The sequence below is a fragment of the Clinocottus analis genome, unplaced genomic scaffold (genome assembly GCF_023055335.1).
Source record: "Clinocottus analis isolate CAN_PGR_092001 unplaced genomic scaffold, fCliAna1.0.p SCAF_11, whole genome shotgun sequence".
Classification (NCBI taxonomy): domain Eukaryota; kingdom Metazoa; phylum Chordata; class Actinopteri; order Perciformes; family Cottidae; genus Clinocottus; species Clinocottus analis.
Genome location: NW_027175832.1, coordinates 869,086 through 884,822, shown reverse-complemented (window position 1 = coordinate 884,822; position 15,737 = coordinate 869,086). Strand labels below are relative to the sequence as shown.

At 47.2% G+C, this 15,737-nt stretch overlaps 1 protein-coding gene across 2 annotated transcripts in view; it reads right to left on the bottom strand.

Annotated features, from left to right (window-relative positions):
- Nucleotides 1–15,737, bottom strand: part of gpc1b (glypican 1b) — a 53,908-nt gene that overhangs the window by 24,004 nt on the left and 14,167 nt on the right. For both annotated transcript variants that reach the window (XM_068569185.1, XM_068569195.1), the window contains exon 3: nucleotides 147–305. In XM_068569185.1, the coding sequence (XP_068425286.1) occupies nucleotides 147–305 (159 nt within the window). The remainder of the gene's footprint in view (nucleotides 1–146; nucleotides 306–15,737) is intronic.

The window sequence follows — 15,737 nt, the reverse complement described above, 5'->3', positions numbered from 1 at the left end:
TCCTGTATGAGCGTGACAATAAATCAATGATCTGCATCAATCAGTGGACGTGATGATAAACCTTCTCTCCTCCCGTCTGTGTGTTGTGAATAATAATAATAATAATAATACATGTCATGGTTATAGCGTTGGATCCACAGACTCACCATCGAAGGCCTTGTACTGTCCGGTGAGGGAGCTCTGCAGGGAGCGGCCGGCCTCTTTCAGGAGTCCCTCCATCTCCCTGCGGCTCAGCGCGGCCAGGTTGTCCTCCATGTCGCTGGTGCAGCAGGTGTAACCCTGCGGGCAGACGCGCAGGTGCTCCCCTACGAGGAGAGAGGATGCAGGAAAGGAGGGTGGAATAGGACAAGAGGAAGAGATAAGGGCGAAGAAGAGGAAGAGGAGGAGAAAAAGAAAAGGGACGACGTTATTATTCACAGCTTCAGTCAGAGAGCGATCGTTCCTGACGCTGCTGTGTGAACTATTCAGTGAACATGAACGTGACGGCGGCGTTAGCAGCCGCCGCTACTCGCTGCCTCCGCGGCCTCAACGCAGCCGGTTGCAGGAGGAGGCTGAACGTGTTCGTCTGCATGATTACCTGGTGAGACGTGTGAGCAGCGGAGCCGAGCACGACATCATCTCCCATTCAACGCTAATGAGCGAGCCTGACACACATTCACATGTATGCATTTAATAAAGGATCCGAGAGCTCACACACACACACGCAAATACATAACATATGAATACATTCAAACAAGGGCTGTCAACGTGGTTAAAACGGAAGTCAAGCTGCAGCTGAAATGAAGAGAAATGATGTAAGACAGAAACATCGCCGTCCACATCGACGCCGCTCAGCCGGAGGCGAACACGACGCACGAGGAGGATGTTCAGCTGCAGGTGAAGATATTGTGTGATGCAACATCTTTTTAAGATTTCTCCGCTTTAATTACTGCCAGACAAAAGCATATCTCTCACACACACAGAGACATAATATGAATCCACAGGATCACATGGAGACGTCAGTGGTGTGAAAGAGGAAAGAAGGTTTGAGATGATTCTGTTGGACTTCGATAGAATTCAATTTATTTCTCATGAAATATATGAATTAATAGATAGGATGGCAATGAAATAAACTGATATATATTATATATATATATGTACTATATCTGCAGCATCCAAAGCCCACAATGCTTGTTCATGTACATAATAAGTGAGTAAATCATCTGCAAGACCTTTGGCCTTGTTCTCTCCTGTATTATTAGAATGAATAGGCTCAGGCTTAAGCCTCCGTCTAATCGTCAAAGCTTTGCAGCTTACACATTCTAATATTGTGACGGTGAAGTCTCAAAATGTTTATGTACCACGCCGTCATCATCCCAACTCTGCTTTACGTCGCCTGCACAAACCAATGCCATGAAACTCACGAGCGCAGGATTAGAGATGTGAGGTCCCTCTGTTAGCATTAGCACGCGCCGCTAAACGCTCTGCAGGCACAGCGCCGCCATGACACTGATCCTCATCCTTTCATCACTAACGCTGGTACCTCTGCATGCATGGGCACGATCATTGCCAGCATGCGTCCTGCTGCGTACTGTCCACTGCGATCCGAACTTTACACTCAATGACAGCGCATGACAAGAGCCTGTGTGTGCTCCCCCGATCACATGTCAACCACGTCTCCACAACTTTCCTTGACGAGTCTCATCTTGACCAACAAAGTGAAGCAATTAAAAGGTGATTTTTTTTTTCATCTTTCAGCACGAAAGTGGAGGACGGGCCGCTCGGACCGGAGGAGAAGATGACATTGAGCATCTCTCAGCACCTCACCGGTCATGGTGTGACTCATCCACAAGCCCAGAGAGAGAGAGAGAGAGAGAGAGAGAGAGAGAGAGAGAGAGAGAGAGAGAGAGAGAGAGAGAGACCTGCAGAAGGGCGCTTGTGGGCAAGTCTGTGTGATTTGTGTGTGTCAGTGAGAGGACGAATAAATTGAATGCGAGGAGTGAGAGAGTGCAGAAGAGAGCACAAAGAAATGGAGAAGGAAAAAGGGAGAAAGGGAGGAAGGGGGAGGAGGAGTGAGAGGGAAGCGTGATGGAGGAGCATGCAGCGCTATCAGGGGTCAGCTGCTATCTGTCAGCCCTCGAGACGGCGGCTTAAATGCCTGGACTGGTTTTAGTGTCTCTGTGTATTATTACGGCCTGTGGCCGTTTCTTCCAGTGCAATCTGATTGCTGCCATTTGAAGGACGTCTGAGCAAAAAGAACAAAGCAGACTTTAAAGCACAATATGCTCACACACACACACACACACACACACACACACACACGCACTAGGAGGTGTGAGGCGTTCACAGGCAGAGCCTCTCCAGACGGCAACGTTGAAATATTATAATACAAAACAGTGATGTCCCGTATTCACTCACAACATCTGCTGATTGGACACGCACACGTGCCGGTTTAAACGCACACGCAAAAGGTCCTGGACACACACATCTGCCACACGGCAGGAAAGGTCATCAGTAAGAGAGCGTCGTGTTTCAGGTTGGCTAACCCAACAGTCGGCTAATGTTACAAACAGAGCAGCCTCCTCCATTCGACTCAGTAAACTGCAGTGTGTGTGTGTGTGTGTGTGTGTGTGTGTGTGTGTGTGTGTGTGTGTCCATTTGGGTGAGAGCGACAGTAAGCCACTTCCGATCAAAGTGGAGAGGAAATGTATCCTTAACAACCAGACATAGCTCTCCATTTTACACTTACACTCGTTTGGTCGTTCTCTCCTTCCCTCACTCTTTATCTCTCTCTCACTCCCTCTCTCTCTCACACACACACACACACACACACACACACACACACACACACACACACACACACACAGTCTAATAGCCAGAGGATACTCGAGTAATCGACAGCTCAATGTGGAGAGGAGCAGTTTTAGTGGGAGAGACGTTCAATGTTCTGTCTTTACGATCCCACAGATCCTGTTTTCTGCTCTCGGAGATGTTTTCATTACACACCACGAGACCACTCCTCGTACATTACAGATTTACTCTTGCTTTAACCAATTTCCAGCCTGCCCTGGACATTTCCTGTCTCTATTGTTCCTGAGCGGCTCCTGCAGCCTGAATAAACCTCATGGAGCGCACGATAAACCTGAAAAACACGGTCAAGATAATGTTCCTGTGTTGAGTTTAAACTGCTCAGTCGCCTCACACGGAAACTAAAACAAGAAACAAAACCACACGTGAACAAGAGCTGCTCTTCAAAAATATTCAAATTGACAGAGTAGGTGTTCTGCATTAATCAGCCTCCTTCTGGGAGGCCAATCAGAACGGAGGAAGCAAGCCAATTATCTGGCCTCTCCTACGATTACAGACGTGCATGAACCCCCCGTCCAACAGCTCCTCTCAGCGGAGGGAAAGATTTGAGGAACTATTCGCTCCATAACAGTCGACCGCCGCTTCTTTCCGGCTCCTTTTGACAGACGTGGCCGCTTAATGCCGAGCAATTCCCGAACCATTAGCTTATCGCTGCTCACCAGGGAGGAAGGCTCCTATTAAACAGTAATGTGGGAAGGCAGAATAGGGTCGCGCACGCTGCGATGAAACATGGGAGAGACTGACAGTCAGCGGCTTTCAGAGATGGTGGGAAACACACGGAGAGAGGAGAGGGCAACAGGAAGTGAATAATGACTCAACGCCAGAGCGTCTCCGTCATTTGTCTGGAAGTCTGGGAACAAAAGTGGAAAAGCCAAAATGCTTGTCTCGTTCATTCATGTCACCATCGCCGGGTCACTGCGGTGTTTTGTTTCTACTACAACAAAAGATAATAAAACACAATCGCCGCCTCTCAGCATAATGCGCTGTGAGTGCAGCAGATTATTTCCTGTCGCTCGTTCCATCGACTGAGGACACGTGAACCTGTTCAGGTGTCAAGCTGGTTGGAAATCTAGACTTTGAGTGTTCAGTGTGTTCACGGAGGGTTTCCACACGCCTCCAGGTGCACACAGCGGATTTAAAACCTCCGTTTCTTTCATCGGTACGCTGGAAAATTGGAATATAAAATACATAATTTTTTTCCATTTCTGTCTGCTGAAGCTTTTTTTTGTCTTAAAGCACATTGAGTATTTAATTCAACGGTTGACACTGAAGAACTGAAACAATAAAGACTCTCTGATCTCGTCCATCTCGCATGTTTCCTGCACACTGGCCTCGTGCCTTCAGCTCGAGGAGACGTGATGGACTGCAGACAGCGGAGAACAGGACTTTGTGGAAGTGTAAACATGAACGTGGTCTATAAACACATTACATATTGTATCTGCAGTTTCTTGCAGTCCAGACATTGAACGTTACCTGGAGGTAAGTGTTTTGGTTAATGCTTAATCTCACGCTACAAATACACCAACAAGATCAATAATCAAGACCCAGAGACTCAGCAGGAGCTTAATGGAGCATTCAAACTATTTCTCGGCCTTAATTGACTCATTTTTCGTCATGTGACGTGTGAAAATATGCATTAATCAACGACCTGAACTCAACCCGGCTTATCATTTTATTACAAAGCCCACAGGCGTGTTAATAAAGGAGACGTAATGCCTGATGGCATAATGCTCGACCTCACAATAAACCAAAGCAGGCAGCAGTTCTGGTTGTGTGTTTGCTTTCTGGCGCTCTGGAGGAGTTTGCTGCAGGAATGCGAGGCGCACGTGAACAGGCGTTTAATCTCCAGACTTTTCTTTCGAGGCACATTTGACAAAATGGCAGAACTTCAACGACGCTCATGCCGACACGCGGCTCCTCGTTATGATCGCTATTGCATAACTGACACGGTTTCAAACAGTGTGTGTGTGTGTGTGTGTGTGTGTGCGTGTTTGCACACATGCATGTGTGTGCGCTCATGTTGTGGGATCTGAGGGATTAGCGCCCTAATCCAGTCATTGATGAGAGTGCGTGTGTGTCCACAGCCAGGTGGATTAATGCCAGAGCCAAGGAAAACACCCACGGACCCCAGGAATCACACACACACACACACACACACACACACACACACACACACACACACACACACACACACACACACACACACACACTGGAGCAGTGGATTAGGGTTAAACAGGTGAAAAGGAGCGCGGCCATTTGGCAACTGAGCTCCACGCGTCTCATCCAGCAACTGTGAAACTTCACATGCCGAACAAACACATGCTTCATACGGGCCGGAGGACAGCGACCACCGCCACGCATTCCCCTGGCTGCGTTGTGCTCGTGACTGTCACACACACACACACACACACACACACACACAAAGCGACCTATGGGCTTTGACCCGGACCCTCGGCGCTCACCAGTCTGGTAATCTGAGACCAGCAGAAAGTCACATAAATAGCTTCCTCCAGCCAGACGAGGCGGCGGCCACAAAACACATTAATAAGGCATAACCACTGAGGCTGATCTCCGTGCTGCCGTCTTCCAGCCGACTGCCTCACCTGAACGGCCGGAGACGATTACTCTCAACCACCAACAGATGCTCAGTGCGCTGCAGTCACACTGGTTTCAATGGGCTGGGAAGAGTTTGACCAGCTCCTCATTGGAGAGAGGAATGACTGAAGGAATAGTGTGATGCTGTGGAGAGGAGGCTGAAGAGCTCTGGATGTGATTAACGAAGCGGTCAGTCTGCGTTACAAATGGAGCAGAGAGAAAAGAAGTAAAGAAGAAGAGTTCAGCAAAGAACCGGACGCCATAAGACGCCATGTTGCCCAACATGTTCACACCAGCTTATTGTTCCATAAGTGTGTGCTCATGCTGATGCATTATTCAGATTTATGTTGTTATCCCAAAGGAAAAAATAGCATTTTTGCAACGTTAAAGAACATGTTGATATTACTATTCATCTTGTTTAGAAGGTGTGACCTTTCAAAGTAAAACAACAAATAGCTTCAGTATGAGGAGCATGAAAGTTAATAAAATCATGACGCCTTGTTGATATCATCTCGCTTATTAACAGATGTGAACCAGATGCTGGAACATCAGGCGGAGAACAGCAGCGATGATGTCATCGATTACGCTTCAAACGCTAGAAAAGAACAAGAGAGCGTGAACGGGCGAGCGAGGTCCTTGTGTTCCTGGTTTGGCCCACTGATGATAGACAACAATGACCCGTTGTGAAGGTGCAGCAGCACCTGTGGGATCCCAGGATGCATTGCATCATGTTGTGTAAACAGGAAGCCGTCGCTCTTCTGTACGTGATACACGTTCCACTGCCCACTCGAGTTTACACGCTTCAATGTGCACAACTGCCTTTCCTCTTCATCCCGTCGCCTTCGCTCTCCTTCCGGCTGAAAATAACCCTCAGCTGAGCGCCAGCTGTCCCGTTCACTTAGCAGGTAGCGTCACAGAGCTGTCAGAGAGGCTGATGTGGTTTTGTAGCATCCCGACCAGCCTGCCAACGAGTCTATTCATGTCCTGCCGTGTTTCAGTGTCATCGCCACTGTTTTCTTTTCCCACCAATCTATTTTTTTGTTCACTCGTCTGTTGACTGAGATTAATGCAGACGGACCTGGAACGCAGCGTATAATGTAATTGACTTAACAAGAATAACACATCCAACAAAATACTGTGCAGACAGTTCAGACACACACTAGTTACACCCTATAACCATCCTGCGTGTTGCAGGCATGTCTGAACTTGAGTTGGTCTGTGTGTTCCCTGGCTTCATCTGAGAAAAGTAGAAGAGAGACGGAGGAGAACAAGTCGGTGAAAAAGTGACAAAAGTTATCCCGCTGATGTGAATCTGAACCACATCTTCGACACACTCTCTTGTAAGACATCTCCAAATAAAAGGAGCGAGTACATCCTGCAGAGAGCTGACCTCATTCCTGTGTGTGGAAGAATGTGTTGGTTTTGAATGTGTGTGTGTGGGTGAGTTTTCCACTGATGATGGAGCGAAGGTCTCTGACAGGAAGCGTCAACAGTTGAAACCCATCAGGCAGAACATCCTGTCACATGACGGGGACTGAAGCTCCCGCACGCCATGAGCGCTACGAAAAGCTCTCTGAGATGAGATGAGGAGGCAGAAAGGACAGAAGCCCTTTCTGCATGAGACACTCGTAACATTGCTCACAGGCCGACATTCACAGTTCCTAGAAAGGAACATTTCTGCTTCTCGGAGGACAAAACAGTTCAGAACAGATTTGGTTGCAGCAGCGCAGCAGGACCAACCGCACAAATAATGACAACAGAAGAAGAGCATTGTTCTCAGCTTGTCTAATTGTTGTATTGTGTATTTCATGTGTATTTCATGTTTGGTGCTGGGGAGGAAACGAGCTCCTTTCAGCTCCCCTGGATCCTGTCGAACACAATTCTCCATCTGAATTGAGAATTGTTCCTATCGAGCGTTTAACAGCCTTCTAGCAGCTAAAGAGCCAGATAGTCAAGAGTTTAAATGTGTTTTAAGGTCCTGAGGAGGCAAATTACCAAAGCAGCATTTGCAGGAAAACGCGCTTTGCGTTCCTTTTAAAGACTTATGTTGACGTGTAAAATTGCCTCAATTGAATGTGTGAAAGGGTTTAGACAGCCGATGGAGAGGAGAGCCGGTGCAGCACACAGCCTGTTTGCAGGTGTGTGTGTGTGTGTGTGTGTGAGAGAGAGAGCTCATGGCTTGACTCCTATCAGCGTGCACACTTCCCTTTGTGCTGCTTCTGTCTCCTGATGGAGGAAGAACAAACAAAGGAAGCAGCTCCTCGCCGCTGAGAGCTGGAAGCTGAGCAGCTGCTGCAACGAAGCTGCAGACACATCCAGAGAGTCAGAGACACGAGGAGCTGCAGCTACCGAGAGATGGACGGTATGGAGGCAACATGAGGAGGTGAGCACTTAGGAAAGGAGCCGAGGCGACGTGAAGGAAACATTGAAGGAAACGTTTCCACAAAGGAACCAAAGCAAAAATACAGAAAGATGAAGAGTCGACGAAGCCTGAAGGGACGAAGAAGGGAAAAGGATGAGGAACCCGATGATTTTGTGACTTACAAATAACTGTTTGCACCATATTCAAGCAGATAATAAAAAAATTATATATATATTGTGCGCAAAATCACACTGTAAACATGTTTAGATGTGCGATTTGTTGAAAAACTCTAAACTAAATAAAACTTGACACGACTTTGACTTGAATGTGACTTGGACGACTCGTTCTGGATCGTTGCCAGAACAAATAGTCCACATGTTTGCAAAATAATTCACATTATCAGCTCTGTTAAATTATGAAAACCCCCATGACTTATAACCGGGCCCTTCAGTCACGGCTTAACATTACTAACTTTGCCTGAAGCAACCATAAACATCCCCAAAGTGATCAATATTATACTTAAACATAAGCATAAGTCACGTATAACCTGAAGACATTGAATACACATCGTTGTGCCGGATTATTGAACAACCGGTTTTAAGATGAGGTCGAATACGTTTCTGCCAGTTGATAAACTAACAAATAAAACTTTCCCACAGTGAGTTGCTGTTTCCTGCCAAGAGTTTTGACTCCAACAAGATCATCTCCTCCTCACATTCATTCACACGATGAGTCCATATCGCACATTGCACAATGAACACAGTGCAGGTTATGATCTGTGCACAATCACACTGTTAACCTCTAACATCCTGCTGTGTATCAAACCCAAGACAAAGAGTGTGCATTTAGTGCGCAATTATTTCTTTATTGAGGGTTGTACGACTCGCTAAATCATAATAATAATAATAACATTAATAATAATAATAACGAAAGCACTTAGACCTCCTACATTTACAAGCTGTCAGCCAAGATTGATGCTTCTAACTTCCACTCCACAGAAATAATGAACAGTCTGTTCTCGCTCTCAGTCTTTGGATGCAAATGAACAGAAATCCATTTTTAATAGAAAACAAATGGCACATTTGATGGAAGGCCTGACTGTAATTCTACTATGTAATGCGGCTCTTTTCTCTCTGCTGTCACCGTACAAAGGAGCTCGTAAAAGGCCGTCAATCATCGGCTCTCAACCCACGAGCTCACGCCCGTCCACGCCTCTCAGAGCCGACGGAGAGGTCCATGAATCCTCCATCAGATCTTCTCTAATCCTCAATAACGATTCAGATAAGTATTAAATGTTGGGTGATCTGATCATAGATCGGCGCTTATGTGACTGTGACTGACTCTCTGCTCGAGTTATCAGATCAAAGCACAGACAAGTCTCTCAGTACATCTATAGTTCACACCCCCCTCCCTTCTTTTGCCTCTGGGAATTTGGCCGGGAATCTGTTCTCCCAAAGAGCAGATCCACACTTGCCCAGATCCTCCAACGCTGGCATGTTTTATTCATGGCTGAGGCCAGACATCACTCGTTACCTTGGAGGGTTTTATTCTTATCAGTATGATTTTCTCATTTGTCTACATTTCAAATCAAGATAAATAGCACCATCACCATCATCATTTAGTGGCTTTATTGGTGTGTCGGCTTGTAGTTGACGTACTGGTTGTGTTGTACGCGTGTACACTCACACTTCAGTTCTGAACATTCACAATCCAGCTGATCAGTCAACAAAGCAGCAACAGCAGCACTTTAATCAGTGAAGCAGAAGACGGAGCTTTGTGTCGCTCTGAGCGGGTTCCTGTTCACTGACAATCAGGCGCTTCATGACCGCGAGCTCCAGCGTCGCTCTCCAGCGAGCGCTGTGACGTCTCGTCACCAGTGAGTCATGTCAGGAGCCAGATCTGAACCAGGGGCTGACATGGGAACTCAACGCAGGACAAGGAAAGCCCTGTTTTGGCGCTGGTGTGTGTGCATGGTGTGCGTGCCAAGCCGTCTATTTTGAAGTCAGGTCAGAACAGGCGAGCGCTTCAGACCTCACTTAGTCACTGTGAGTCAGTGAAATGTCTCGACAACAGACACACAGACACAGCTAACTGATAGCCGCGCCGAGCGACTGGAAGGCAAACGGACAGGAACATGAACGCCGCATGGCGAGAGCGCACCGAGGCAACAGAGCGGAGGAGAGCTTCAGGTCGGCAGACAGCAAAGAAGACGTTCGGCGCATTTACAAAACGTTGGAAAGCAACAGGACTGTCAAGACCAAGATGAAGATGCCGAAAGAATGTCAGAACCATTAAGTCTGCGGTTCCTCCTCGCCTCCAACCATCCGGTCCTCCCTCCAATCCTCAGGAAATCAGCATAAAACATCACAGGGCAGCACGCGCCGCGGTAGCTCGTTTCAGAGCGCCGGCCACCGCATCATTGTTCTCTGGAGGCCGCCATTACCCGTGTCACACACTTCTGCTGCCTGATGCAAAACAGCGTGGGCCTTGACCATTTACAAATAATGAGTCGAGAACCACAACCCCCGGCTGTGCCTGCGCTCGTTCGTGGAAAAAGGGGCTTGATGGGAAGCTGAGTCACCTTCAGGATGTTTGTGGGATCGGTATTTTTAAACTCAACCTTAGTTTTGTTTGGATACAAAGCAAAACATGCTGATGTTATTGGTATTTGATTGCACAGGGAACACATGTTGGTTTCACACCACAAAGGACGAATGCTTTTGGCTCCTCCTGAACTCGACGTTACCGAACATTAGAAAGTTGCATCCGTCACACAATGCACACAGACAGACGACACCAACGCTACACAACCCGTCTGATGAGCATCCCGACACCACATCGCTGCACGGCTGCCACAGCAGAGCCGAGAGGACAGACAGAGAGCTTCATACTTTAAACCTTTGACTGAGCGTTAGATCTGAAGCGTAGCACACTGACATGCAGCGGTCCGACCTTGGAGAAGAAGAACATTGGAGAAGTTATGTTAAGTGCACTTGATGATCCATAGATATGAATGGTAAGATTGCATAATGGAAAAACTACAGCAGTTTGAAGTTCATATTAAAGAACCAAAGTTACATGAAACATGTGTCGTGTTGCCGAAAGCAGCTGCAGAGTTGGCACAGTAAACATGAATAAGTTAAGGCCTGACAGACGCTTCACCGCGGTGAAATATTCTGTGACTGGAACCAAAAACAAAGTCCTGGAACAATGTTCGTTTGTGCGAGGTCGGACCCGAGCGCTTGACCTCCATCAAACTGGGAGATAGAAAATAAAATAAGAGAAGGTTTTCTCCCCTTGCACTATTGATACTGGTGAATTTGTCGTGGGTTAGCACTTGTTAGCGTGACAGCGCGGCGCCACACAATGACCCCTCCAGCTCTGGAACGAGCTTAATGATGTAAAGAAGTCATGAGTTCTCTCCCCGCTGTCAGCGACACTGGATTATGTTTCACGAAGCATCGTCCGAGCATTTCTTCACAGATCAGCTCGAACCACAGAAAATTACTCCTCACCCTCGCTGCGAGGGAAATCACATCCAGAAGGGAACTGATGTACGACTCCGACGTGAAAAGGTCAGACTCCGATGTAACAGTCGGAGGCAGAGAAGGAGATATTCATTACACTCCAAAGACTGCACGATTTATCATTTGCATACAAATAGTCCGGCAAATACGGCTGGAAACTGAAGATCAGAAGTGTGGACACATCACAGAATCTTAATGTTATTTGGCCATAATGTGAAAGTATTTCCCTGAACAAAGACTTGATGTGTTGGGCTCTTCTCCGGCTGCCCTTTGCGCTCATAGAAAGCAGCAGCTTGGCACATCGCCCACGCGGGAGCAGCTTTATTGCGGCGCTCTGACAGGTAGCTGCTTAAGCTGTGTGAAGGAATGTTTGTGTCTTTCACTGGCTGTGCATCTGTCTCCGGCCTGAAAGAGCTTTTGATACCGTCGGTTCTCCTCTTCGGGAGAAAACCTCAATGCGTGTCAAGTCTGCACTCCTGAACTCAGAAGTGCAGCAGTTCTTTGCTCTCTGCCTCCCTCCAATGATCCTCTCTGCCTTCCTCTGTCGCGCTCACATTCCTCCTCTCGCTGGCTTTGTCGTTCGCTCCCTTCATGTTTTCCTCTCGGCGCTCTTGTGGCCGCTGACATGAAAGTTTCAGATGTTTTTTTCCCGTCGCTTGTCAAGATGTTTCGGTTCGCTGCGTCGCGGCGGAGCTTGAAACTCCCTCTCGCTCCTCTCACTTTATTTCATCCCCATGGTTTTGTAAGTCTTTCATTAGTTTTTACGAACATTACATTTTCTCAAACGACCCTTTTTCTGGGAGTTTCTTCTTTTTTTAAGACTTCCAACTTTCTCTTCTTTCCAAATTTGACTCCTCGTTCATGTTATCACTTCCCCACCTGCAGCGTTTTATCTGTTATAACTGTGTTCAGAGCACAGATGACGAGGACACTGTTGCACCTTAAGGTGCACACAGCAAAGAAAAAGGAACTGATGATGCAGTTTTGCTTATTTTCAATTGTGAAAGGACCTTTGACATTATTATTTTAGCTTGCAGTCAAAATCATTTTTAATTATAATAAATGCCCTTTAAAAAGCCCACACACACAACTATTACATTAGCAAACATAGTCAGCCATGTAAGGAGTGTGTGAGAGTCGCTGACATATGACTTCAACAGGCAAGGGTCAAACTTAAATCAGCATCTCATCTTGCCAACACATTCAATTAAAATGTCCGTCTCCGCGTCGCTGTCCAAATATATTTAGAAAAAGTGGAATCGACTTCCCCTTTCCCCCCGAGCTGAAACGCAGCAGCGCGAGTGAGACAAAGCTTCTCCACTGTCCTCCCTCACCAGGAACAGTCATTAGAGAGAGCTGGCCTGTGCTGAAAGGCGAGATGGTTATCCTCCCAGAGTGAGATGAAGGCCGAGGAGGAGGAGGAGGGAGAGCTGAGAGCGAGGCCACAGGGAGACAGATAGAGCACCGGCTTCTGCTGAAAGGCGAGATGGTTATCCTGCAACCGGGGAGGGAGGAGAGGTTAAGAGTGGAAAAAAGAAAATGAGAATTTACAGAGAGAGAGAGAGAGAAAGAGAGAGAGAGAGAGAGAGAGAGAGAGAGAGAGAGAGAGAGAGAGAGAGAGAGAGAGAGAGAGAGAGAGAGAGAGAGAGAGAGAGGTTGTCTCCTCTGTGACTCTGTGGCGTCGTCAGCATCACCAGCAGGTAAAGAAACACGCAGACGGCTGATAATTCATCTAGAAAGCTGCAGCGTGAGACTATTATTCACTCATCTTTTCATCCTCTCATCTTCTCTCATCGTCCAAGACACAGACTGCTTTTCTTCACCATAATTACAATCATTATTTTATTATCCTTTAACAGATTGCCTCTCCGTACAACTTATTCTTCTTTTTAATTTAAAGGAATAGTTCAACATCTCTGGGCTTTAAGCTCATGTTGCGTCCCTGCAGAGACGCAGAAGAGAAGATTGACTTCTCTCTCGTGTCTCTACAGAACACATAAAGCTGCTGACGATTAGCTTAGCATCTAGCAACGACAGGACAGAGGGAGAAACAGCTGGCCTGTGTCTGCCCAAAGGTAACCACCCACTCCACCGCTCACAGTTTAACACGTTATATAATTATATATTGTATATTTACTCTGCACAAAAACCAACGAGTAAAAATAACAAGTTGTCGTGGCAACCTCTCAGGGATGAACCAGGAAGTGACGGCGGCCAGAAACCATCCGTGATGGTCTGAGCCTGTTTCCCTCCAGTTTACTGGCTTTAGTGGCATCTTTATTTAGCATACTCTATTTATGTAATGCTGCTGAACAGAAGGAGGAATATTAAACTAAGTATGGAACTATTCCAGGTCATAAAGTTGAATAAATCTGCTCTAAAAGAGTTTGCAAACATCCTACAGTCGGGTGTAAAGTGTCTTTTACTTGTTTAGCTACGAGCTAAAGTCTTTCATGCAGCTGCAGAGTCTGTACCTCTGACACACAGACCTCTTCAAACTGGTCTCCAAATGATCTTCCACCATGTTATTGACCTGCAGTCCATTGTTCTGCAGCTCCTCCTGCAGGACGCGCCTCCAGCACCTGCTCGTCCCACTCATCCTCATCCAGCTGTGCGAAGGTGTGAAATGCTCAGAGGACGACCGCTGGACTCAAACACACGGCGCCGGCCTGACATCACGCAGCCTTTCCCTCCATCGCCGCCCACAAAGCCGGCATTGTGCGGGCCGGGCCCGCCGCCCGCCACCACGACATCAGTCATCGGGCTAAAGAGCACTTCTAATTACCTTCAAATCTGTCAGCTGCCACTGAGCCATGTCAGATCATGTCTCATTTGATCTTTATGAGGATTTAACCCGTGCAATTAAAAGTGGAAGGAAGCCAACATGAAAACTAGCAGATATTTCCACAAATCATCCGTTTCATGCTCACCTTTAAAGCAGTGCTACAACAGGTGTGCGTGTTTATGTGTGTGTCTGAGGTTGTGTGTACAGTACGCCGCTGCGTGTCCGGACTGGAGAGGAATGGTTCTCCCAAACAAGACCAAATGTTCACCTGTTTATACAACTTCTGATCCGCGCGCTGTGTAAATGTAAGATTTGATTCATGAAGGAAGGCCGCGTGTGTTAAAATGTTGATTATGGACAAATAGTTCCTGTAATGAAAGGAGGTCTGAGCTGTGCACGATGAAAGCATGCACACGGGTTCATACCTGCTGTGACAGATTTAAGGGTGGAGACGAGCTTTGATCCTGTAACAGCGTCTGCTGTGAAACGCACTGAAGGGAAAGGGATCGTCTGCATTAACTCGGTTTAATGTGTCGCTGTGATATTACCTTAATGTACACATGTATTTCCTACGAGCCCGCTGTCTCTAGAGGTGAACATATAATAAAGCGAACACCCTTTTCTCTCTTTTCTCTACCATGTCTCCGTGGTTGAGATTCAAGCCAGAAGCAATACTAAAGAAGCTCGTCTCAGCCGAGAGAGGAACAATGACGCCTAACAGCTGAGCGCTGATGTCACAAAGAGGAAGAATCCCTGCAGTGTTTAAGAAGCAAAGCAAGAAGAGAAAGGAGAAATGGATGATGGGGTGTTCCTTCTGCAGCAGAACAGCTCATTTCAGAGGGAGGAGACGCTGCACATCACAGCTCTGGGCTGGAAACAGGGGGAAGAAGAGGTGGAGGCAGAGAGATCGTACCGCCAGTGGTCCCTACCGGGAAGCTCAGACAAGGAAGACAAGTTCCCTTTTATCTCAGAGAAAGGAACATGAACTTGTCTCCAGACGGGTTCCCCTCACGGACACAATAATAACTCCAGGCCGTCGCCAGCGAACTGCAGAGCCGACGTCTGTATCACCAAACACTGCAGAGCCCGGCCGAGAGTAACAGGGACAGACCTGCTCGTAAAGCAGCACACACACACACACACACACACACACACACACACACACACACACACACACACACACACACACACACACACACGCAGTAGCTACAGACCGCAGACACACCTTGAGCTACTATAAAAGTCCTAGACTGCAACAGAGTCTGTTTGCTAAACAAAGCAGAGACTATTATATTTTGACAAGACGGACGCACGGCTCGCGGCTCGTACTGCGTTCATCCGGTTCCTCGTTCCCAGTGGAAAGATCACGGAAAACTGACTGGAAGCTCTGAGCGTGCCGATCCGAGAGAACTCCATCAGAGGAGATGGGATCTAATCTGAGAGAGAACAGTCAATGGAGTAAAGCTGCAGTTTCCACGGCTTTCTGTTTGTTGGCTTTCTTGCATTTTGTCTCAATGGCAAATTAATTACACAAAAGATGTGGGTCGAGAAGAGAGATTGTGTCACCATAACCTCTCCCTTCATTTCAGGAAGAGAGCCAACAGCCTTGTATCTCCATCTG